This window comes from Condylostylus longicornis, unplaced genomic scaffold (genome assembly GCF_029603195.1).
Source record: "Condylostylus longicornis isolate FDR11 unplaced genomic scaffold, ASM2960319v2 ptg000044l, whole genome shotgun sequence".
NCBI lineage: Eukaryota > Metazoa > Arthropoda > Insecta > Diptera > Dolichopodidae > Condylostylus > Condylostylus longicornis.
Window position 1 is genome coordinate 1,875,243 of NW_026578013.1, and position 26,814 is coordinate 1,902,056.

Consider the following 26,814-nt stretch of genomic DNA (forward strand, 5'->3'; position numbering starts at 1 on the left):
TTTAAGGATATGTTGCTCTGTCATGCTACCATTTGTTTCCGTTTACGAGATCAAAGTTCACTTGCATTTACAAAAATTTGTTGAAAATTCTGAAAATTTTATTTTTTTCCCCAGTCCACTTTTTCTTGATTTAGAGAAAATGTTTAAAAAATAATTATTTCACTTGTTATTCACATGAAAGTAAAAAAATTTATAATTAAAAAATATTTGCAAAATATAATAAGTATTTTTTAACAATTTAAAATCTTTAAATTCATTGTTACACCAAAATCGTTTTTACAATTGTTGCATTTCTAATAACCACTCAAAGAACTATGTGTGCAGGAGAAATCTTTGAAGGCTATAAATATCTTTTAGAAAATTATAACCAGAAACGTTTTAAGAAAATTATTGAAATTGGGCAAAAATAAGTGAGTAACACATAGTATAAACACAACTTTTTTTGAATTTGTGGGGAATTAATGAAAACCAAAAAATACACCTTTTGCAAGAGGTGTATGGTGCGCAAATCCGCAAAAGAAGGAAGACATTAATTGTTTGTTTAGTTTTCAAAAGCTAATTTAAATTCATCAGGGTGGGAAATACCGAGGTGTTTTCCAGGATATCTAAATTTCCGACATATGGCACAATCTACTAATTAAGTAGGTTAAAATTCATTGATACCCTAATATAAATTCGTCTAAACAACTAATCAGAATGCCGGCTACACTATTTGAACACTGTTATCACATGGTGGACAAAGTAATCAACGAAGGATATTTTTGATGTAAAAAAATTAGAATGGAAACAAGAGAACTTTCTACAAGCGTAAAGTAAGAACAAACAACACAACAACGCAGTTTGAAAAGCGTATATTGGAATTTTGTTCAAACTTATTTCTTCTGCCATATTACGTTTGGCTAGTACGAATTTTTGATAGTTCGTACCCGTTCCTATAATTACTGACGAAGCCATTTGAATCGAATTAGCAAGCCAATTTCTTTTAAAAATGAGAATCTTATATAAAAAAAAGATACCTAACATGTTGTTGATATGAAACCATAATTTTGTTCTTTCTAAATCGTTCCAAAAGCACTTAAAACTGCATTTCTTTACATTCATCTCGCATAAGCGACTACTAGTTATGCTTTCAATTTAAAATTTTGTTTTCGTTTATTACAAATTTTAAGAAAATTAGAAGCCTTCTGCTAATACATACTTCGAAAAATTTCATAGTCGATTCTTAGTAGAAATTTACTTGTCATAAAAACTTCTTATAAAGCAAGAACTCTTACACATGCACACATACATTTTTTTCGTACGACGTGCAATGTTTATAAAATGTGCAAAATTAATTACGCGTGTGAATAATTTTTTTTTTTTTTTGAAATATGAAATCCCAAAATGACATTTACAACTTTTTCTATTTTTTATATACATACATACATATAATACATTAATTTCCTTTAATTCACACTCATATTTATGAAGTGAGAATGTGTGTACAACCAACGTATGTACGTCATAAATTTACATTAAATTATTTACTGTCAACGTGTTAACTATGTTATTTGAGGCTTATTATTTTTTGTTTCTCTAAAATTATGGTTGGACACAATATGCAGCTATATTATCGAGAATAAAATATTTAGTATCTTATATTTAATTCTTATTCCTGTTAGATATGAGTTTTATTGGAAAAAAATGGAAAAAATTAACCTATTGTTAAATTTATCCTTTTAAAAAATGTGTTTTACTTTAATACCCTTATAATAAATTTCTTTATACAACTTTATTTTCAACTATAAAAACTTTTTAGTTTCGTAGAAAATAAGATGAAAATACCATTTTACTCGAATATAAAATGGAAAGGGTATAGTATACGATAGTCGTTTAAATATCAGAAGAACTGTCTACAAATCCCCGCATAGTAGGTTTAGATAGCTAGAATGGGCATAATATATATATATATAAAAATAAATTTACACCATGTATGTTTATACATTATATAAAATGTTCGTTTAGTGTCTTAAAAAGCTTAGGTACTTGAAAACCTTTTTCTTATACAATTTTTTTTCTTTTTGCATTTTAGAAAACTTCAATCCCTTACATATATCATGTATTAGGATCGTATAAATTCTTTGTATAGTTAACAAGGGAAACTAGCTTTATACATGGGCATATACAACTACATACATATTTATGTATACATTGGCACATACATATTGTGTATACATAATTTTTTCTGGAAGGATGTGGTATAACACTAAAAACCTTAAAACTTTATCTTTAAAGTTTCTTATAAAATTATCAAAAAAATTTTTCTTGTTTTGTTTTCGTATTCTTGTTCTATACGTGCTTCTTCAATAAAAAATTTAAATATAGTGTCTATTTTATACATATAAGTAGCGCAGCATATACATCTCATGTGGAAAAGTTTAGTATACAAATAAATTTTAAAATTAAAGTTGTACAGCTGTGAATAATGTTTGATCAAACACTCAACAAAATATTAAAAAATTTGAAAATGAGAAAAACAAGACCGCTTAAAAAAAAACATAAGATTTAGATGCATTCTCATTAAATTTTTATCAAACAAAAAAAAACTTATTGTTTTTTGTAACAAATTTGTGAATGCATTTGAGAATACAACATGTTGCATTTCGAACATGTATTAAACTGCTTATCACTCTTAATGTTCGATTTCATACAAAAATTTTAATATTTTTTCTTAAGAATAAATTTTGTTGTTTTCTAAGACGGCATAAAAACAAAACCAAAAAAAAATATACTTTAAAAGTTTTTTGTGCATTTAATGTGGCGCGCCATAAAATATTTTATACCATTCGTCCTTTTATACAATCGTTATCCCCAATTTTTATTCCCCGAGGCATAAAAACTATATAATACCTTACATTTGGATGAATAACATGAAATTTAACTAACTATAGGAAATTGTAGATATTATGCACTAAAAGTTGTTACATTCATTCATATAATTATATATGAACACTATATAAATAAGATACACATGTATGTACATACATTGATGTACAGGAAGAAATAAAATATTTTAACGCAATCCATAAAATATTTTGAATCAATGGGGGTCTCTGGGAGTACAAATAATTGCATTTATGTTTAAGTATATATAGTTATACTTTACAATATTCAGAAGAGTGGGAGTCAGGAACTGGGAAATGGGAGAATGACTACTTCAAAATATAAAATAAAGAAAAGTATAAGAATAAATTGAAACTTTTTTTTATTATTTTTACTTTGTTGTTGTTGTTGTTTGAAAGGAACTTTGATTGAAAGCTAAATTGAATTATATAATTTTTTTTCCTCCCCATATTTTTTTTATTATCCTTCAATTTATATTCTATATTTTTATTTGCTATTTCTTTAGCCGTATATTATACTCGTATGTATACATAATTTTGAAATATGACTATACCTATAATAGTTGTACAACAAAAACTGCAGTACATATAAAAAAATTCTAAAATATTTTCAAAAATTTCTTTCAAATACTTTCGAAATTAAAAGGCGACACATTTTGAAAATTTAAACTTTTATTAAACTCGAATATCTTGTAGAGAAAATATTGAAAAATTCTCAACTATTTAAATTCACCTGCATAATATTAAAATATGTGATTGTGCAGATGTATTTAGAGTGATAACTATAGTATGTTATGTATATTATGTGTGAATGAAGTGTGAAGTGCATATGCATTTTCATTACACAAATTAGTATAATGAAAATGCATATGGAAATTTTCATTTTAAAATTATTGCCCCTATATTTGATGTATATATGTATATGTTTGTAATTAAATATTAGTAAATAATTTTATATATAAATATGAAATAAAAATTATATTTAAATTAATGTTAAAATTATATAAAATTAGTTTATGCGGGGACTTTAATAACTTAGATTCCCTTAAGATTTAATTTAAAAATTTTGCTTTACTAAATAATAAATTTCATTACAATAGGTCTTTAGAATTTTATCAAAACTAAATTGAAAATATGAAAACTTTCAAGGAACTTTACGGTTTCAGCACTAATAAAACATTGCAGTAAAATTTCCCTAGAAGGAAAAGCTGCCATATAAAGGAATGAGAAGAATTTGAGACCTTGCAAAAGTACTATAAAATTTACTTAGTAGATATTTATTTAATTATAACTAAAGTTCAGAACATAACTTTTTTAAAGTTCAAAGTTTATATCTTAAATCTTCTAGTTTACCATCCTTGACTTCCAAAATGCAGTAATACGGTATTTATACACAATTCAGCTTATAATTGTCAATTGCTGTCAATTTTAATCTTTGTTATTGGCTTAATGTTTAAAGTTTTCGCGTAAAAGTTTAAACTAAATTTTTTAAAGTGTTTATCAATAACAATAATTATAAAAAATATAATTATTAAAATTTGCAATTTAATCGATTGAATATTAAAACTTTGAAAATTTCAAAGTTTCGAAAAAATATCTTACGAAATCATCGGGTTAAAGAAAACTAAAAAAAATAAAAAAAAACGAGAAAAAATAGTGTTGACCTTGTCAACTCTGTAATACCCGTGATAGACTATGACTTTAAAATGCCGTATTACGATATTAATTTATGCAAAATTTCAGTACTGTGGTTTTCAAAATACTGTAAGTGCCAAACTACTGTTGAAGTTGTATGGCAGCTACCAGAAAGAGCCAAGCAATTTTAACTACTTTTATCAAACACATTGGCCCTACTAATATATTCGTTTGTGTGAAATTTCAATACCACAGCTTTTACAGTTTCTGAGATATTGCTAAATAAATTTTGAAGTTGTATGGCAGCTACCCGAACCAGTGCCCCAATCATGTCCAATTTAAATAGGGTTCTGGCACTTACTTCAATAAATCATATGTGAAAATTTGGTGAACTTACCTCGATTAATTTTTGAGTTATCGTTGGGACGGACCGTCGGACTGACAAAGCTAAATCAACTCAGAATTCGACGCTGATCAAAAGCATACCTTGAGTCTATATCTAAGACCGTTATTTCTTAGCGTTACAAACGGTAAGAGAAATTTAGTATATCCTTCGAACATACGTTTAAAAATAAAAAGGCTAAAATTTTATTTTTCCTAAAGTTCGAATGCTTGTTATTCCGAAAGTACGCAAAATATAAAACCAAATAATGTTGATTTTAAAATCTATATTAGGCCTTTCAAACACTGTTTGTTTGAAACCTTTATCTTTTTCGAAACGGAAGTTAGAAGCAAAAAAACTTGAGCAAGTACAAATTTCGTGAAAATTTGTTAAAATCCCTATAACTGGCATATTCTTATGATTTGGCACCTAGCCCAGAACAAAAGTTTTACCCATATTTGACCCTCCAATTAATATTATATATTTTCTATATTCTAAATCACCCTGTATATGTTTATTTTGAGACTTCGGGAATAAGGAAGAGTATTAATAGCACTTTTCTGTTACACCACGAAAATTTTTTTGCGCTTTAACAATACTACTGCATTTAATATTTTCTCAATCATAATTCTATTTTAATTTTATTATAATTTTGCAAAACAATATTGTATGTAGAGCATTAAATATTAACAAGATAATCTCTTTCTGCGAAATTTCCCTCTCTATTGTACATACAATATACACAAATAATGTTATCCTTTACATAATCCCTTTTTTATCCTGTAAATCTTAGACTATTATTACTTTAACGTGCCCCCATAATATTATTAATTACGTTATTAAAATCATCTAACAATTTGAAATAATAAAATTCAACTATAGGCTAAAATTTTCTTTAGTATAAGAAGGAGAAAAACCGAAAATAGTGCCAATTTACTACGGTACTTTTACATTTTACTTATATTTAATATTCTATATGATTTTAGTTTTTTTGTTTTTTTTTTTTTTAAATATCCATACCTCAATGGAATTATTCTTCATTTTGAAACTGCTCTCTAGAGAGTCATTGTTACAGTCTATTAATTTCAGAATTTCTTCATTTATTATTATTATTATTACTATTATTATATATTTATTCTATGTATGTACATAGACATAGCATATCTATAATATGTAAATACATGCATATACATATTATGTATGTACATGATTCGTATACAAGCAGTAACAAAAGAGAAAAAACTCAATTATTTTGATATTTTATGAATTAAACATGAAGTTAAATGCAATAAGAAAGCAAGAAAAGAGCCACCAAAAATATTTGCCATTTATTTTTTGGAGTGTCACACAATTCGTAATATGATATACACCCTAACAAACCATAATAAATATAATATATAATCATATATACTTATACATATATATTGTATTTTGTTTATTCAAATTAAATGGGAGAACATATTTTCGGATATTTAATTTAATGTAAAAGGATATTGAAAAGGATAATATAGAAATTTTTTTCATATTCGATTATAACCAATTTGGATGTGGACGGAAATGAAATTTGTAAACGTTTTGTTATTTTTCATTTTTGTATTAAAATTTAAACAGAAGGAAAGTAAAACAAGTCTGAGGACATTTCATTTATAACATCTACATATAACAGTACACAATAAATCCATTTTCAAAATTTAAATGTTTCATTTCATAATATACTCTAGTATGTGTATATATAAATATAAGGGATTGTGTTGTGCGACACGCATATACGCCAAAAATTTCTACATAAATTCAATTTGTTTTTTATATCGAAGAATAATTTTTGTGAATATTTCTCCATTTCTCATCTAAAAACGTATCGTAAAATTTAAAATGTGCTTTCAGTAGTAATTTTTATAATTTAAACACTATACATAGGTTGATTATATTGTACATATTCTCGTACAATAATTAATGAATTTTGGAAATTAATTAAAGTAAAATAATTTGTTCATATACTAATTAAATTTTATAAATTTAAGTTAGCAAATTAAATTTAAAAACTTCCGAATTGAGTACAAATTAGAAAGTATATATAATTGCTATAGCTCTTTAATACAGAATTTTAAGTTAAAACTCCCAATTTCAAAAGAAGTATATACAGAAATTCAAATGGGAGACGAGCTGTAGAATGGGAGAATGGGAGATGAGGTGTAGAATTAAAATTAAGGAGTACGGAGTTTCATATTATAATTGCAATTCTAATAAAAAATACTTAAATTTGTGTCTAGGCTCTATATGGTTTTCTTCCGCTTTTATTCTACCAAAACATTTTCAATACGTTTTTATTTCTAATAAATAAAGTCAACACTCTAGTGTCACACTTGCCATTAATCTACATATATACGTTATACACATGTAATATTGCGTTTTAAATTATGTACAATTTTAATAATAATGATATTTCTCCATAATGCATAATTACATATATACATACGTATGTGTATAAGTACTTTCCAAAATGTATTTTTTAATCATAACTGTATAATAAGTAATAAAATATAAAAAAAAACGAACATTTTAATAAATTTCTTTAAAAAGTCGTGCACACACGAAGTTTGCTACTTCGTATACGCATATGCTTGTATGCATATATGTATATACAATTTTAAAATATTAAAATTTAATTTTCCTAAAATATTCGTACCAAACATGTAAAAAAATTTCTTCATGTTAAAAGTTCTTATCTTACAAATTTTAAACGACAATTTTTTTTTTCATTTCTAATTAAATTTAACTGTACCATAGCGTTTCATATTTTAATTGCGAATATCGTTCCTACATAAATAAGTACATACGTACAACGAAATACTTGTATTCTGATTTCAATCTTTTCAAATATTCTCTTAACATCTTCACCATAAATGTGTGTGGGTGACGAACATTTTAAAAATTAAAATATGAAAAAAAAATTTTCACGATTTTTTTCAAATTAAATTTTATGGTAGCGTGTTTTTTGTAATAACTGCAAAAGGGAAAAATGTGCACATTTTAAATTGTTTCAAAACGTTATACGATAATGTTATGTTTTTTGCCACAAGTATAATAAAAATTTTTTGGGAATATTCAAAATGAATTAAACTTGCATAGTCATAGCATCATACGATAATGTTGAAATTTTTGTCTTCAGTAGATCTAATTGGTTTTCATTAGACGCAAAATAGGCCGCAATTCTAAAATTTACAAATTAATAACAAATTAAATTAGATCAAGATTTAAACTTTTACATGAATACATATGTATGTATTTAGAACTTCAAATATAAAACCTTCTGCATTCTGTTTCAGTAAATTTTGTTCTTTCATTACAATTAAATAAATCAGTCCTTCAGAGCTCACAGCCCTTTGTGTTACATCCCTTCTGTCGACTCCGATTTTAACATTCCTTTTACCTTTACAAATAACTCTTTTTCATCCATTTTGTTATTAATTTTATCATTTTAATTTATTTCTAATTCTTTCTATATGTTTCAATTCATAATGTTACTCTGATTGAACTAAAAAATTGTTTGACTGGTAATATTTATTCCGATTTGAACTGACAGCTATGTATCTTTAATTTTCATCAAATAGTCCCGACTCAGAGCTAGATTTTTCAAAATTTTTGCATTTTTTGTTTGTTTACGAAAATATTACCCCTGAGTTCAAATCCAAATTTTACCATTTTTAAACAATAAAAAATTTTTTTTTTGTATTTGAATTTTTTTTAGTGAAAAAATTTTAAAATAATTGAAAATTTAAAAATTTTGATTAAATACTTCAGAAATTTTTAATTAAATCAGAAATATTTTTAAATTCAACCATAATAAAAAAATTGTAATTAAATGAAGAATTTTAAATTGCAAAAAAATTAGTTTTAAATAGAACGAAGTTTTTATTAGATAAAACGAATTATTTAATCTAGGAATGAAAAATCTCAAGGCATAATGATAATGAATTATTGTGGTTTGCAAAATAATAATTAGAAGATATGAAAATTCCTAATAGCATTACAATTTTAATAAGAACATTTAAGATCGCTGTCCATATCGGCAGGTGAGATTGGATAAAGGCAAATTCAAGAGGAAATTTTTTATCAAATTTAATAAAAAATTTGGTTAATAAATTTTCTTTCATAGCATATTAGAAAAAAATACTTTTTAATAGCTGGCATATTGTTATCGCTGACTTAAAAATTTTAAATAACAAAAAATTTAATAATAATTGAACTGGTTTTTTTGAAAGTGGTATAAGTCCACTTGTTAAAAAAGCTAAGTTAATGGTAATTTTAGTGAGTTATAGACAACTTCTCTCCACTATTTACAATCAAAATTTCAACAGAGTTCTATGTAGACATAAAACTAACAAATTATGTTATTGTGGCCAGAATTTTTAAATTGATTCAAACGCAAGCCCATAAATATCTGAATATACAAAGAAATGGACTTATACAACTTTCAAAAAAACCAGTTCAATATGCAATTTCTAGTTTTTGTATGGTTGCCAGAATTACCTTAAAATATAGTCCATACAACAATTGTACACGTACATATTGTTGAATTGGGCAGGAAAATATGAATGAATAGGCAATAATTCAGTTTAATTTAAAGGATTTTCAAGAAAATATAGGGTTAAGGCTTGAATCAATGTGTAAAGTAGTACGGTTAATCAACTTAAAAAATTATAATACACTTATTTATACGTTTAATTTAATAGTGAATTAGAATAAATTGAATACACATATATTTGATCTTTCATAATCAACTCTTTAATAAAATAATCTTCTTCCTTAAAGAAAACAATTTTAATATCATAATTTGACTTCTCGTAACAGAAAATAACAAAAATATTATTAATTTTATTGAAACAGATCGAAGGCAATAATAGAGTGTCGTGAGAGTTTATTCGAAACAGTTCAAAATAAACTACAAACTGCTTCGCAGCCATCTAAACTAGTTTAATAAATTTACTTAAATATACATAGCCATTTCTGTTAATTTGAAACAAATCAGCCGAAAATCTCTGCTTGATAACAAAAAAAAGTTAGGTCAAACCAACAGGTGAAAATTCTGCTTTTAAAAACAATCTAGCGATGAACTACATTATTAAAATTACTTTCACTATATTCCTATATATTTGATATTATTTCGTATTTTCGATAAAATATATTCTTAAATTATTTCAAAAATCCATACCTTTAGTATGAGCAATGTATTTAAAAAAAAATAATTATACTTTTTAATGGCACGGCATTTACCGTTAGCTTTCTGTATTTGTAGAAATTTGGAAAAGCTTACAGTTTCGGAAATATAAGCTACCAAAAATTCTAATTTTATAATTTTCAAAAGGCAGTAACTTTAGAAGGGGTGAAGATGGGAAAAAGTTTTCTTCTAACGGAATGAACTATTTATTAGTGTCCTCTTATCAATAGGCCATACTTATATACTCGTATTTTGAGTTCTTTTTATTTCAATTCTGCTCAAATTTAAAAAGAGTTCGATGAGGTTTTTAACATAACACGAAGGCATTTCATTCATTTATAAATATTTCGCAACATAAAAACTCATCGAACAGTCATTTAGCTAATTTATTTTCACCAATAATTTTTTTCATATTTCATTAATTAATTTTTCAAATATGCAAAACAATTTCTAATTAGATCATGTTCATGATTTCTAATGTCATAAGGAAAATCAATAAAACTAGAATTGATTAAAAAAAAATTATGATTGCATAGCATTTTCTATGTTAATTTCTAAATCAGTGTAACCAACTAAATGTTAAACTGTGAGCATTATTCGATACGAATATACTACATATGCCTGCATACAAAATATGTACATATATATGTACATCATAATTATATTGATACATTCATAACTTGCTCATAATAACGTGAAATAAATTCATCACATTCGTACGCCTACTGCATTATTCGACCAAACTCTAACATGAATTTTTAATTTTATTTTTGCTATTTTGCGGATTACTTTTAACAGATTATAGAAAAAACCGTTTATTTCGAGTTCAGTTCAATATACAAACATTTATATGGACATTCATGCATATATATATATATATACGTATATCTGCACTTCTACATAATTTGTGCATAAACATACATACATACATATGTGAATAGATAAATCCAAAAATAAGAATCTTGATAAAAATGAGCACATAAATTTAAAATACAAAATGTTCGTTCACAAACTTGTTTAAAATTCAATTCAAAATTGCTTGCATACACATATACATGCGTCATAAATTTGTACATATGGACATAGGTAGTATATATGTACATACATATATGCAATAATACGTTACTTATTTCCATTTACATATTATGTAAGTATCTATGTGCATATTGCGATTAAATCTTGAAGAAATTTTAATTTTAAGTAACATTTTTACAATTAATTCCATAAGCATCTCCAATGCAATGACATATTAAGTTAGGAAACTGCATCTTCGTACAAAATGCATTAAAAAAAAAAACGAAAAAAGAAATATGTATGTACATATAAAATTGGAATCCAAAGTAAATCGCTTTAATTTATTTTCTTTAAATTTTTAAAATTTATTTGAAAATTCAGCACCGGTGATAATTACGTACAAAGATGTAGTGGAAATGGATGTTTGGATATGTGTATATGTATAAAAAGAAATGATGATATTGTACTTGTTGCTGGTTTTGGTACAGTTTTCTAAAAAAATTTTGAATTAAAGAGAATTGTAAAATAAAAAGCACGAATCACTTTAAACACACAAATTTTTTTCTAAAGTACAGCATAAAATTGATCCAAGAAAAAAATCTGATAAGTTTAGCACAAGTTCACCAAACACCAGACCGCATATCCTAAAAAAATACGTGGATAAATTGTACAAACGTGTTAAGTGAATAGGTTGTACAAGAATATCCAAAATAGCTCAGTAAAGGTCCAAATGCTTTAACCAAATATTTCCCGAAATTTTCAAATTAAAGTATAGAAATTTGCTTGAAAAATCTTCCTGGACTTTAATTGCAACAGAGTATACAGATATATTTTTTTTTATATTGGACAACTTAAATTTTTGCCTACATAACAATACCTCCCTTATTATGTACAACGCAGTAAAAGAAAATGTTATGTAGAATATAATACACCAAGTATTGTATCTACCTACCTACTTGGTTTCATTTGTGAAGAAAATGCAATAGAAAATCTTGAGTGGTATTTAAAGTGCGAATATGAATGATTTTGTTAATTATTTTACAAGTAAGTGCGATAAGGTTTTGGAAATGGAAAATATTTGTACATATGAATTTACTTATTCTAAGATTTCATTGAAAAATTTTTTGTGTTATATACATACTATATGAAAAAATGGAATGAAATGCTGAATAAATGAATTTTATCACATTCTTGAGGAAACTTATTATGAAAATCAATGAATTTCAAAATGGAAAACGAATTTTTCACCCAAAAAATAATAGAGTTGGTATTAATTAAACAAATCTAACAAAATTTGATTTTCAAGGTACTCGTATAGGTACAAATTGGCATTCATTGAACTGAATGATGCTGTATGGACGCCAAAATATTTGATGTTTAAGATAGAATGAATACATTATATAAAATCCTCACCAGTCCATTATGGAGCATTAAAATTTTTTTATGACTGACAGTTCTTCCACGAAAATTTTAATTTGTTTTATGTATAAGAGACGATAATGCGCACATATGTATGTATGTATACATATAAATCCATGGGTATAAATTTTTGCACAAATGATTTAAATTAAAGAATAAAATGTTTTATCGACCTTCCGCAAATTTCAAAATCTATTCTGCTTTTGTTCATATTTATATTAAAGTTGGGTACGAGAATAATAGTACCATGTAGCCGTAGCTACATATATATGTGTGCGCGTTTATATATTCCTGTTATACTTTAGGTATCATCATATTTTTTACAGGAAAAATTTTTCTTTCTTATAACAGGAAATTGAATTTAATTCAATATAATAGTAATTACATTGAAATATGCTACCATCAATAATTCACACATCCTTCATCCTTATTATTATATTGACGTATGCATGTACAATATGTATGCATGTGCATATTTGATTCTATTATTCTGTGTTCCGTAAAATTTATCTACATAGGTGTTTTGTACAGTTATGTGCATACATACCTACATACATATGTATGTAATCTTATCCGGTTTCAGGAACGAATCCAATTTTATTTTGAAGTTTTTCGTAAATTGCACACTCAGAAATGATGCTCTTTTTGCTATAAGCAAATGTCTAAAAAATTTAAAAAATTTATTAAAATTAATTGAAAATAAAATTACTTATGTAGTTTTAATTTACAGATTTATTAGAAATTCTAATTGGAAGAACAAATAATTTCAGTTTTTAGAAATTCTGATTTGAATTTTTTGATAGCTTGAAAATAATTCCATTATAACGGTGATTTTCCCTTTATTCAAGATTCAGCCGAATTATTGTATTTAAAAGCGTTTAAAACTTTAAAAGGCAAATATACAAAACTCTTCTCAGGTAGTATACTTAGAATCCTATGTTTGTATGTAGGAATAAAAAGGAAGTTAACATTGTTTAACCGCGCACTTACTTAACTTGATTAAAATTCAGAATACTCCGACTGATTGACATTTTATATTAGTCCATTTTGTTTTAGTCCAGAGTTGCCCCTCTTGAATAATATTAATTATTATGTCATTGACATTTTTTTTACTTCAACATGTTTATTTATTCTAAATTTAGTGGGACGTGCGATCAACTAGTGTGATTTCACAACGTAAAATTTTTGACAGATTTTTAGCGTGAAGTTCTATAAGGTTCAAACACCCTTAACAATATTTGGAGTTTCCAAAAAAAAAAGACGGTGAGATAAACCAGATTTTAGTGCGAAGATTTTTGTAATCAAATTTTATATAAAAAATTTTTGAAAAAGCAAAAAATTAAAGTTTTCTTAAAAATTTATAAAATCGTCCAAACGCGATTAATTACGAAAAAAAATGGGTTGTAGACCCAAAATAATTTTGAACAAGAAAAATGAGCCACAATTGACCAAAGTGGTAACACTGGTCGAATCTAAATAAAAAGCGTCATTTTTATTTTACATTTCCATAGCACCACTTGATCGTGAATTGCAAAAATAGGTTTGTGTCAACAATTAAAGTTGTTTGTGTGAAATAGTTCATATAATTCATATTCATATTAGGTGTGTCAGACGAGTGTCTGTTATAAAACTTGAAAAAACTTTAAAAAGAGAAACAATGACGTAATTTCTCGCAAAATAAAAAAAAAAATCTCACTTAAAAAACAAAAAACCAGACAACTTAAAAAAACTTTTAAAAACTTTATAAATTTGGGATAAACGTCAAATTTCAAAGAATATATCAATCATAAACGAATATTTTTTGGTTATACCAAAAACCGAAAATTTTGATTTTGGATTATAAAAGTATGGAACTTGAAAAAAACCATTTGTGAATTCATTTTGTTTATTTTATTTCTAATTAAAAAGTTTTAAAAAAAAATTATTATTGATGAAAAAATTTTTTGTTTTTCAAAAATAAAACCTTTTTCCGTAACCAAGAAAAACATATATTTCGATAGCTGTGAGATTTTAAAAGTTTTAAAAACATTACACTTTGCAAAACTTGGTAAAACTTTAAACATTGAGAAAATAACAACGTCATCATTTTCTATCATTTCTGCTCAAAATGTATCCCAGGCGCTTTGCATGCAAAAACTTTTAAAAGTTTTTAAAAAGTTTCAAACAGAAAAATTTCTCTTTGGTAGCGTTTCCTCATCGACAAATTTTTAACAATTTTGCTCGTTTGGATGGAAATCTGATAAAAATTTGACTTGTCAACGTCCAAAAAAGTCTAGCAAAATCGAACGAGAAAAATAAAATCTTTTCAAATTCTTGTCAAACTTTTTTTGACAGAAATAAAAAAATAAAATTGCAAGAATAAATTTTTCACATTATGTGCGTTATGATCAGCTGTTTATTGTGGCCAGCAAAGTTTAGAATGTATTTAATTTTAAATTATATATTTTTACTTTGACTTAAATTATTTATTCTTACTTAAATTTATTTTATATTACTTATTTTTTGCTTATTTTTTCTTTGTAAACAAATCACTCACATCTATATGTAAATATACCTCGTTATGAATACTTTTGTATTATAAATTAAAATAATTTGACAACATATTTGATCAAACAAAGTTTGATACACATATAAATAGAATTTCTTATCCAATTTTATAATTGTCAAGTTTAATCGTCCAACTCTGCTTGGTGTGTGAATGATAACTTTTCCATCTTTTTAGCAATAAATTGCCACCAGTTAATTTTATTTACATGGTCAAACTATACATGTGTAGCTGTAGCTGTAGCCAAAACTGACCACAACTACACTACCTTGAAGTTCGAACTCGAACAAAAAATTTATAAATCTGAGCATAAAAAGTGTAAAACAGTTTTTCAGCTAGCGGATTATTTTGCACACTTACTTTAATATCTAAATTTAGAAAAAGAATTATAAGCAAGATATTAATATCTGAATTATAAAAATTATAACAAAATTATTAATATCTGTTTAAAGTGCGCGTATTAATCATAATGAATTATTTTATTTTATAAAAAGTATATTCAGTTTTTTTAACATAAAACTCTAAGAAAATCTATTAAAGTGCCATATCGATAAATTGTGAATATGTGTTTTAAATGTGTGATTGGAGTAAGAAATTTGTTTTTAGTACATTTCTAGGAAAACTGTAAAAAAATATGCTTACTATGATTTCATACTACCTGTCTGTTCGTGCGTCAGTGTCAGTCTATGAAAATTTATTTAAAAATTCTATTCATAGTTTTCGTTAAACACATTTCTTTTAATCACATTAGACAAAAAAAAAAATTTGTCCACCGATCCTGCTCGAAAACTATGTACAGAAACAAAGAGTCAGTAAATTTTTTGGAAATATCAGGGATCGGAAATCAAAGTTTAAAACTTGGATCGATTTTATATTTTTTCACCATATCTGAAGAAATAGCTGATAAGATCTTTTAAAATTTAATATTGAAATTACGGTAGTCACTGAAATTAATTGGGAAGCTATGCAACAAATGGATCCTAGAATTTACAATTTTTAATTAAATGGCTACTTGCTACCTTTTTATACCTCATAGAACTTAAGGTAAGTGTATATTATTAAAAATCAGAGTTTTTCAATTGTATGTATGTATTTTAAATTATTTAAGGAATATCTGCTTGTTAACAAGCCATTGCTTCAATCATAATTACATATGTATGTATATTTTTTAAAATGATATCTGCTTGCATAAATTTTATTATAAAAAATTATAAATTTAATGTGTTTTCGAATTCTAAATGCATAATACGAGTTTGTGTGATTGTGTATAAATACATTTGGCGATGTATTTTCTTTGAAAATATTTTAAAATATGTATGCATACAGCATGTACATAATATGTACATACATATGTACATATGTTGTTATATACACAGATATTATAATTTTATTATGTTTTGAAATGAGAGAGTGTAGAATATAAAAAATAAAATAAATCTATAAGACTCTTTAATAAAGCAGATGAAAAATTAATTTCCTGCTAAAGCAAATATTATAAAAATAAAACTCTTTAATGGGAATTTATAATAATTGCGCAAGTCCGCTACACCAGTTGGCACATATTATCATTATGATTATAAAAGTTGGAACTGGACTTTTTTTTAATGGTATTTATTTGCGTATTTTGTGCAATTTTCTTCTTGAGAAATTTCTATATATATTTTTTTTTTTTTTTGGGAATTCAGAGTTCTTGAAAATGTTTCCTTTTCTGTTATTATACATTGTTTTTTTAATTTTTATTTTTTCATTTTATTAATGACGATATGGGTATAATTTTATTAGGTTTGTCTATATATTATTTATTTTATATTAATAATATAATGAACAAATAATGTGTAAGGAAGAGATTCTGACATGATAAATGAACAATTCAATATCTAGATATTAATAATGTATAAAGTGGACATAATATTATGTAGGTACCCATGAATATTTTAGTCATTTAGTGACCCTATATAATGTAAGAAAATGCTTATACTTGTTTATATTTATAGTATCAGATTCAATTCAATTTTAGTATTCAATTTACTACAAAAATTTTTTAAATATTTTATTTGGTTTGTGTTTTTTTTTTTATATTAATTGGATTATATTAAAAAAAATCCTTTTTTATGAGGATGTTCATTAATATATGTATATAGTAGAATGAATGCAACTGAATTTTGAATTTATATTGAACTTATGCATAAGCATTTTTATAAACCAATAGCAAATATTTTATTAAAATTAATTTTTTATATCTTTTTACGATTATAATTGTATTCTAGAAACTTCGTTTATTTAACACAATAAGCAATTAAAATCGTAAATTTGTTGTGTTGTTGTATTAAATATCAACACTTAATAAGTTTGTAGGTTTGATTTATATATGCATTGTTCAAAATCGACTCTTCAATTATGAAAACGAATTTACTTAACTATTTACTTAAACACATTAACGGCGGTAAAAGTGACCACTAAATATAAAGCTATATTTAAATTGCAAATTGAATTCATTATATAATTTAATATGAGACAAAATTTCCTTTCAGTTTGGCGTACATAGGTACATTTATATATAGAATATCTATAAATTATTATACATTCTTTAACATTTTGAACTTTTAAGAAAAACAAATCAAGAATTGAAAACTCTACAGGACTAAATATTATTTAAATGTAATAAGTGTTTACAGTCTATGAAAGCTATTTCAACGCTGTTCACTAAGTGTCGTATATACACACATGATTTTAAAAAAAAATATATTTTTGTATGAGCTTTAACTTCAAATAAATTGTTGTCCCTTTGAAACATTATTAATGTTTTCTCATTTTCAGTTTAAAATATTTTGCTCTTCCAATCCTTGTATCATAGGACTGAAGGAAAAATAAAATTAATGGTGAGATCGGAGATCAAATTGTTCAAGGATTTTATATAATGTGGTTCTTATTTTTTTTCACATTCATGGTAACAATTCTCTTCTCATGCTAGATCTTCTCACTAAAAATTTCATTTGTTATATAACATTCGAAAAAGTAAATACATACACAATAAGAGAATTTAAAACAGAAAATAACTAATATACTGCGCCGCCCGTGGTCTTTATAACATTATACATACATACATTATTATTTATTATTATATAATTGTCATAATATGGACATGTATACTTCTATTATAATATAATGAATACACATTAATTACATTTATTATGCAACATATGTATGTATATAAGAATGTTCGAATATACATTTTAAGTACATTAATAAATATTCCAATTAACATTAAAAGAACATGTAATAATTTTGTTATATTACATATAAGTAGATATTAAAGCCAAGAAATTTTCTCAAACACTCATACTACACACAATTATGTTCTTTTATATAACATGGTGGATACATATATTTTTTTCCTCATACCAGAAATATACTCCATATTCCTTACTACTCCACTTTCACCACTCCGATTCTGAACATACCATTAGGAGTATAGTACAAAATTAATTCCCTCATACTTAGATATATACACATTTTATTTTAATAGTTAAATATGGCTCTTAATGGTAAATTATTGATTTTCTCTTCTATACAATATTATTATTTAACTTACATTTAAATGCATATAAATATGTATGTAATTATATATTTACAACCTATATACATAATAATACTTAATATAAGTTGGTCTAAGTATGTAAAGAAAAATATGTATTAAATAGCATACATATTATTCTATATCTTTATGAATATATTATATATTATATATTATGTAAAAAAGAAGGAAAAAAATTGAATAAAATTTTATATACATACATATATTATATTTATATAAAATACTGCTCATTAAAACCAATACATATGAATTTAATATTTTCATTTAAAAAAAAACCCACCCTCACTTTACTATATGCATTAAAATATTTTGTGTATACGTCCAATATGTTCGTGTTTATGTATATTTTAATATAGAAGAATTACCATCGCCTCTTTTCCCATATACTCTAATATTAAATGGTGCGCCAACTATTAAAAAGACGAAGAATTTTAGTAATTATAATATTTGTTTTCATATTTAAAGGATGGAGTAAAATTATGAATTACAAAAATAATAAGAAAAAGTTTAAAATTTTATAATCATTTAATCGATTTTATAAATTAATGAGCCTTAACGAAATAATTGAGCACGAAAATAAATAAAAGAAATGTAGCAAAACCGAAATATAAAAAAGGTACGAGTATCCGTTTTTAAAAAATTGCATTATTTTGGGCATATTTAAACCAAAATTCACAGTTTATATAGTATAATAAAAAAGAAAATTCAAAATTTTCGGATTTCCTTAATAACAAATGTAAGTCTTTCCAAAGATTTAGCTTTTTGAGATTCGGACTGTTATTATCAATACAATGATTTGTATAATAAAATGTTACCATACTAAAATATGTATTGGAGCAATAAATAAACCTAACATAAACGATACTTCAAAATAAGGGTATAATTTTATAAAATGAAACAGTATTGTTCGATCTTCATTTCTGTAAAACTTAGGTAATTTACCCTTCTTACATAACAAAAAAGACACTATAGTATATTCTGTGATCTAATAAAGTTCTGAATCCAAAATATTAGAGAAATATTCCGTTTAGATCTGAAAACAATATATTGGAATCGGAGAAACTAAATACTTTTACTGTCTTAGTATTTTTCAAACCGAAATTTTCAAGTTAACAGCACTTGATTTCGGATATCGATACGTCATATTAGTTCAATCTATAGTATATACAGGGTGAACTTGCAACGTGGTAAAATCTCTCGGGAGCAGAATGTGGAAGATTTTTTTGGAAAATATTGTTATTTTTTTCTAGGTAAAAATTATATAGGCTAACTAAACTAGGATAAAATGTAACATGTAATAATGATTTTTCCTGGAAACCGTCCAGTTTACAACCGAATTATATCAGAAAAGGAGCATCGCCAAAAGTAAATTATTATGAGGTAGTTTGAAGACCACATTTTAAGAGAACTCTCAAAATTTTTCGATTTATGAAAAAAAAAAATGAACAGGATAAATTTTTTAGTAATTCGTAACTTTGTGAAAAATTTGACACTTTTCTTTTTCTCTTTTTTATTTCTTCCCTTAATTACTTTTTAAGTAATGCCTTAAATCACTAACTGTTTTTCTTTTTAAAGAGCTACTATTAAGCATTTTATTGCATATTAATTTTTAAAATCGGTTTATAATTATAGCCACTTAAGTCAATACACCTTTTTCTTGAAACCAGAAATTTTCAGCTGGGATTTGGAGGTTAAATATTCATTTGCAGCTGTCCTTATCCCCTATCTCCCAGGCACGATTTTTTTCATAAAATTTCCGGGAGACTAAGCCATGTTACACGTTCATCCTGTATACTTATTATTTATATAATTATGCAAAATTTAAATTTCACTCCACCTTATATCAATTTTCAATTATTTTAAACATTATCTTTAAATGGAAATTATACAATATCGTTTTTTATCATTACATAAGTTTTTATTATTATCATAATGTTTCGAACAAAGTGCCAACCAACAAGAATAAAAATAATAAAAAGTAAAAGTAAAATAATAACAGAAAAAAAAAGGAATGAGTAGGCATATTTTAATTTTATATTCGCATCCTTTTCTCTCAAACTTTTATACCGTAATGCAAAAAAACATTTTCACATTTATCGTATATGTAAATGTGAACATAAAATATGAAAATTATTTTATGAAATTTGTTATTTTATTTAATTTTACATGTATTTATTATGTAAGTCATCAATATACATACATACATGTGTGCATATATGACATACATACATAACATACAATTTGTAAAATTTTATTAAAAACAATAAGTTTTAATATACATTGTAGATAAACTTAAGGATAAAAAATATGGCTTTCTTTGAAAATATTTTAGAAATTCTAAGATTTTTAAGTCTTCGAGGTCTCTATAAACTAAGAGATTTTTCTATTCCAAAATATGCTTAAATGGGTAAAAATTTCTCTTATTATAATACTGAATTTGTACACATATTATACCTTCTTCAAGTAGAATATTAGGACGTTAATAAACCAAATTTATAATTATTAACTTAGTCTAATATGATTTCAATTTCATATACTTATACATTATAAGACCCTGAGTATTTACATGGTATATAAAACAAATACATACCTAAATTTTTGTTCGGTTTTACTTTAAAATGATAATTAAAATTCTAATGACTTTGTTTGTCTCGTATTCTTAAACTAAAATTTAAGAATATTAAGAAATAAATTAAAAAATATTAAAAAATACATATTCTATTCTAGTTAAATGAAAGTGTTACAGAATATTATAAAAATGTCTGTTAAAAACTTCTTTGCAATTTTTAGGACATTAGTAAGCTTATAGTTAACGTATCTAGAAAAATGTAAATTTGGCTCTTAGTAGAGTTTCGCTTTGTGCTACCCGAATTTCCTGAAATGCTCGCCAGTTAGTTTCGGTAACAACCAGAACTCAAATATGAAATTTCAAGAAATTCCATCAATTCGTTCCGTAGATATGGTGAAAAATGTAAAATCGGCCCGCAGATCAGTTTTCGAGCCCTGATCTTTCCAAAAAATTTACATGTTCATTGTTTTAATACGAGGAATTCAAATATTAAATTTCAATGAAATCGGTTGATCATTTCTCTTTATATACACAAAAATGTATATTTGGCCCGTAGTAAACGTCCAGTTGCTGATGCCTGATTTGTTCTAAAAGTTAGGAATTTTTGATCACTCAAATATGTAATTTCAAGTAAATCGGTTGAATATTTTCTTCAAAATGGTGAAAAATGTAAAATCGGCCGCAAATCAGTTTTCGAGCCCTGATCTTTCCAAAAAATTTATATATTCATTGCTTTAATATGAGGAATTCATATATTAAATTTCAATGAAATCGGTTGATTATTTCTCTTTATATACACAAAAGTGTATGTTTGGCCCGAAGTAAACGTCTAGTTGCCGATGCCTGATCTTTCCAAAAAATTTACATGTTCATTGCTTTAATACGAGGAATTCATATACTAAATTTCAATGAAATCGGTTGATTATTTCTCTTTATATACATAAAAATGTATATTTGGCCCGAAGTAAACATCTAGTTGCCAATGCCTGATTTCTTTCAAAACATAGGAATTTTCGCGGACGGTCGAGCTGAGCTTATATATAAAATTTCAAGTAAATCGGTTGAATATTTTCTTCAAAATGTTCAAAAATGTAAAACAGGCCCGCTAAAAAATGCAGTTCCCGATTCCTGATATATACCAAAAGTTGATCAATCCGTGCCATGGTGGAAATAAACTTACATATAAAATTTCATCAAAATCGGTTCAGCCGAACTTGAGATACACGCGTGCACACACAGACTGACAGACGGACAGACCGACGGACCGACAGGTTGTTAAAAATAGTTTATTTACTTCCCTACTATGGAGAAGTACGTTCACACCGAAAACTCGATATGCAAAATTTGTTGCCATCACATAACCTACCTATTGTTTACACAATACGGTCGGTAATAAATGCACACCTCTTTCAAAATAGTAAATCATATGAGCTTGTGCCGAAAGTGAATGTAAATTTTTTGATATGAAATTGAGCTACAAAATTATTACCAAAAAAAAGTTCGAAACACCTCTTTTTTTTAGTATTTGTATTCTTACGATTCGAAAATTCGAACATACGAGTATATACACTTATAAGTGTATATAAAACAGTTAACAAAAACCGTGCTTTTTTCAAAATATAACCCCTTTCAACAATCTCTACTATTGACAACTAATCCTTGAATTTTTATAAGCACTCCAAGTCTACAATATCCGAATAAAAACTAAGTACTCAAAGTTAATCAATGGATTCCGAATAAAAAATATTTTTTCTTCCAAAATTTATTTCAGATCAACTTATTTGTATAAATTCATGTAAAAAAAAATTCATGCAAAAAAATAAATGAAAGTTCCAAATGCAATTATAACCAAAAATTTTCAAATTGATTTCGCAAATGAACTTTCTGAGCTGTTTATACTTTCAAACACCCCTCAGTAATTTGATTATCTACCATAGAGACAGGCGCACATTACACATCTTATTAAAAAGATGAATGTTAACAGAACCATTTCAAAGCTGCATGTATAAATTAACAATTTAATAAGGAAATTAAATACAAGTTTTGAAAAATATTTTTAATTTTTTGATCCTTCTGAATAAGGAACAACCAAAAAAATTCTAATTGCTATGTGCTCCTCTTTCGTATGTCGTTTGAAACTCAAGTTAAACCACTTATCAACTTTCCTTTTTATAATCGAAATGCTTATTATGTATTTCTTTGTGTTGTGTTGAATGACACGCACTTGTCATACCATAAAAATAATTTAATTGAAAAATTATCCTATAAAAAAAACTGTACTATCGTTTATTTTGTTTTTAACATGGATTTTAGTGTTGTTTCTTAATTATATACATGAATACATACATATACACATATATATTATAATGATTTCGTGCTCTTAAATTTTATTTTCATTTCATTTTATTCAGAATGAAAATTATCCAATTAATTTTAGTATTAACTAATGTCAAAGAACACTAAAAATATGAGAGAAAAAATAGCAAAAACTTGGTTCTAAAATTTTAATTAATAAAAAACAGGCAATAGTAAAATAATTTTGTTTCATATACATACTTAGTTTTGGACACCTTCAACATGGTTTATTACTACAATATAATAACCTTAATGAAGCTAAAATTTCTTTTATAATTCATAATTTCAGTCGGATATGTACTGAAGTACATAATACATAAATAGTAGCTGTGAGAGACGGGCGCTGAATATAATCAAATATTAAGCATAACTAATTATTCAATAGTTTGCTTGACAACAGTTTAACAAAATTTACTTTAGAGCCTCACGTTCAGAAATTTCGAGTTTAACGCATGTTATTTACAACAGTATTTTGTAATTTTTGACAATTCCAATGCCAGAACATTGTTCAAAAAATTTAAAATTTCCAAAAAATAATAACCTTCCGTGATATTTCATTTTATTTAACAAAAAACGTACTCGTATAAGTAGTTAGTGTAAGTAGACCGTCTTAAGACAATTTAATTAATTCAATTGCAATCTAAATAGACAAAAAAGAAAAATTAATTAAAAACGTTCCCGATAAGACAAGATCATGCAATCACAGTTCTATCTAATTTTAAAATAATTATATTTCATGTTAAATTTCAAAAGAAAAAAAATTACTGATAAATTTAAAATTAATTTAAAACGTGCATTCATTAAATTCTTTTCTTAATGATATATGATACAATTTCAATACCCTTATTACTCTGTCTCACTTATATAACAACTTATATAACAGTATAATATTCAATATAAAAACCTCAACCGCACATGCTATGCTTGTGTGTATAGCAAACGAAATAATCAACGTTAAATGGTATAAAAAAGTAAATGAAAAAAATGTATGCATAAATGTATCTATATATGTATGTAAAAATAGTTTACAGGTTACAAACTGATAATCACTATACCTTGTACATTCATTTATTCACATATAACCACATATATACTTATATATATAATATTGATAGAAGGTAATAAAAATATAATATTAAAGGATTTTTAATCTATTTAATAACTTTTGTAGCGTATTATCCTGAAATCCTAGTGTCATTGTGGTTAATAATCATAGAAACCAATTTCATTTATAATTATATTCAGTTATTAATCCCGTGTAAAAGTTTATATGAAAAGGTGAATTTTTTATGTTTGTATATTTAAAAAATATTAGTGGTTTTGTTATACAAATACCCACCGACAGTATATAAATAAAAGGACGAGAGTTAGATCTTATACATATGCACATATTAATTGTACAGATTATAGCCTATTTTATTATGTACACCATATTATGTATGTGTATATCATATATTATATAACACCCCTACTTAATTTATGTTGACCTATATAACAGGAAGAGGGGCATGTGTCCTGTGCCATAGAATGTATATTTGTCTTATAATCCAACCTAAAACGATTTCTTAATGTTCACCCATCTGTCTTCCTGCCTAGCTGTTGAAACGTTCATTTGAAATCGGAAATAACTAGAAGCCTGGCTCTGATTATTTATATTTCACTCAAACGAATGTTTTAACTTTTTGTTCACGAACTACATATACGATTATTCATTAAGTTATTTGTGTTTATACGACAACAGAAATTGTTTTTTGTAATTTTAGTTTCTATTTTTAATTTATTTTTTTCACATCAAATTTATTTTTATAATTTTTAACATCAGAAGAAACGCATCTTTGATTATTCTTAAAAAAATTTTTTTTTTCACATATATAAATGTTATTTTTTTAGAAGAATATTGCAAAATTCGAACGACTTTAAAAATGAGATCTTCTGTAACTAGTTTATGATTTGAAAATAAGTATATTAAACTTTCTAAGAGTTAGCCTTGTACTATTACAAAATTAATTCTTTTACAATTCACCACAATGTCCCGCTCTGTTGAACAAATAATTATTTAAAAAGAAAATACTCAAATTTATTTCGGTCTTCATTTGCAGCACTTTTCCAAAAAATTGAAAAAAATTGGTTTTTAACTTATCTCTGTCCGTTTGTCCGTGTGTTTACAAAACTTTCACACCTTTTAAAATATAATTATTTATTTTAGCTCATTCAATTAACTCTTGAATTCAGCCATAACTCTTTAATATTTTTTTTTTCATCCTAAATGTATGCAATTTTTTTTTAAATATTTTGGTATATGAATGGAAGTAAGCTTGACTTCCAAAATGGAATAGTATGGTATTAATACATAATTCAGTAATTCACACATATAAGTTTAATTGTGTATTTATACCGTATTACCGCATTTTGAAGGTCAAGATAATTTAAATAATGTAATAGACTATGTATTTTTAATTGCAGTATTTTCATTTGTTGAGCTCTACAAACCTTTGGCTAAACACAATTTTATTATTTTCAGGTTTTATCAAATACTGCAATATTTAATAACGTAAATTCATAAATATAATTATTTTTTTATCATGACACGAGTTCTTTATATTGTTCTAAGAGTTGTTAGTTTCGTAAAATGCAAATTAAATTTAAAAATAAAAATATAATATAATCACATATTGCAGCACATATACGTATACATTTTGATTTTATGTCAGTCATGACTCCGTAAAAATTTTTAACCAGAATTATTTTATTAAAAATGAAATATATATAAGAAAATATTAACCATGCATAAAAATAAAACGGATGTAAATTATATTGTTCTACAAGAATTTCTTAATTATCTTTAATAATCAAATGAAAATGTACTGAAAATTATAAAACCACATTTGAGTTTGATTTATTTAGACTTTCTTTTAAATAAATGTAATTTAAAATCTTTTATATTCAAATTTTATTTTTTACCTTTTTAATAAATATAGGTTCAAGTCTACTTCGTATATAAATAAATATTACAGTTATAATGAACACACAATTGTACTGTTATTTTTTTAAGAGTCTAGTCAGACTAGTCAGAGTAAAAATAAAATACGAAAAAGTTTTCATATTATTGGAATTTTAATGAGCAAGAAATATTTTTAGTAATATTTTTAAAAAAAAATTTGTAAAACCTCAAAAGCGTTTTCTGGCTAAATTTGAAGATA

At 25.2% G+C, this 26,814-nt stretch overlaps 1 protein-coding gene across 1 annotated transcript in view; it reads left to right on the forward strand.

Moving 5' to 3' along the window:
• LOC129610381 (carboxypeptidase A2) overlaps window positions 1-26,814 on the forward strand; it is a 49,701-nt gene that overhangs the window by 17,188 nt on the left and 5,699 nt on the right. Inside the window, exon 6 of the mRNA XM_055522948.1 lies at window positions 11,513-11,613. Within this exon, the coding sequence (XP_055378923.1) occupies window positions 11,513-11,613 (101 nt within the window). The remainder of the gene's footprint in view (window positions 1-11,512; window positions 11,614-26,814) is intronic.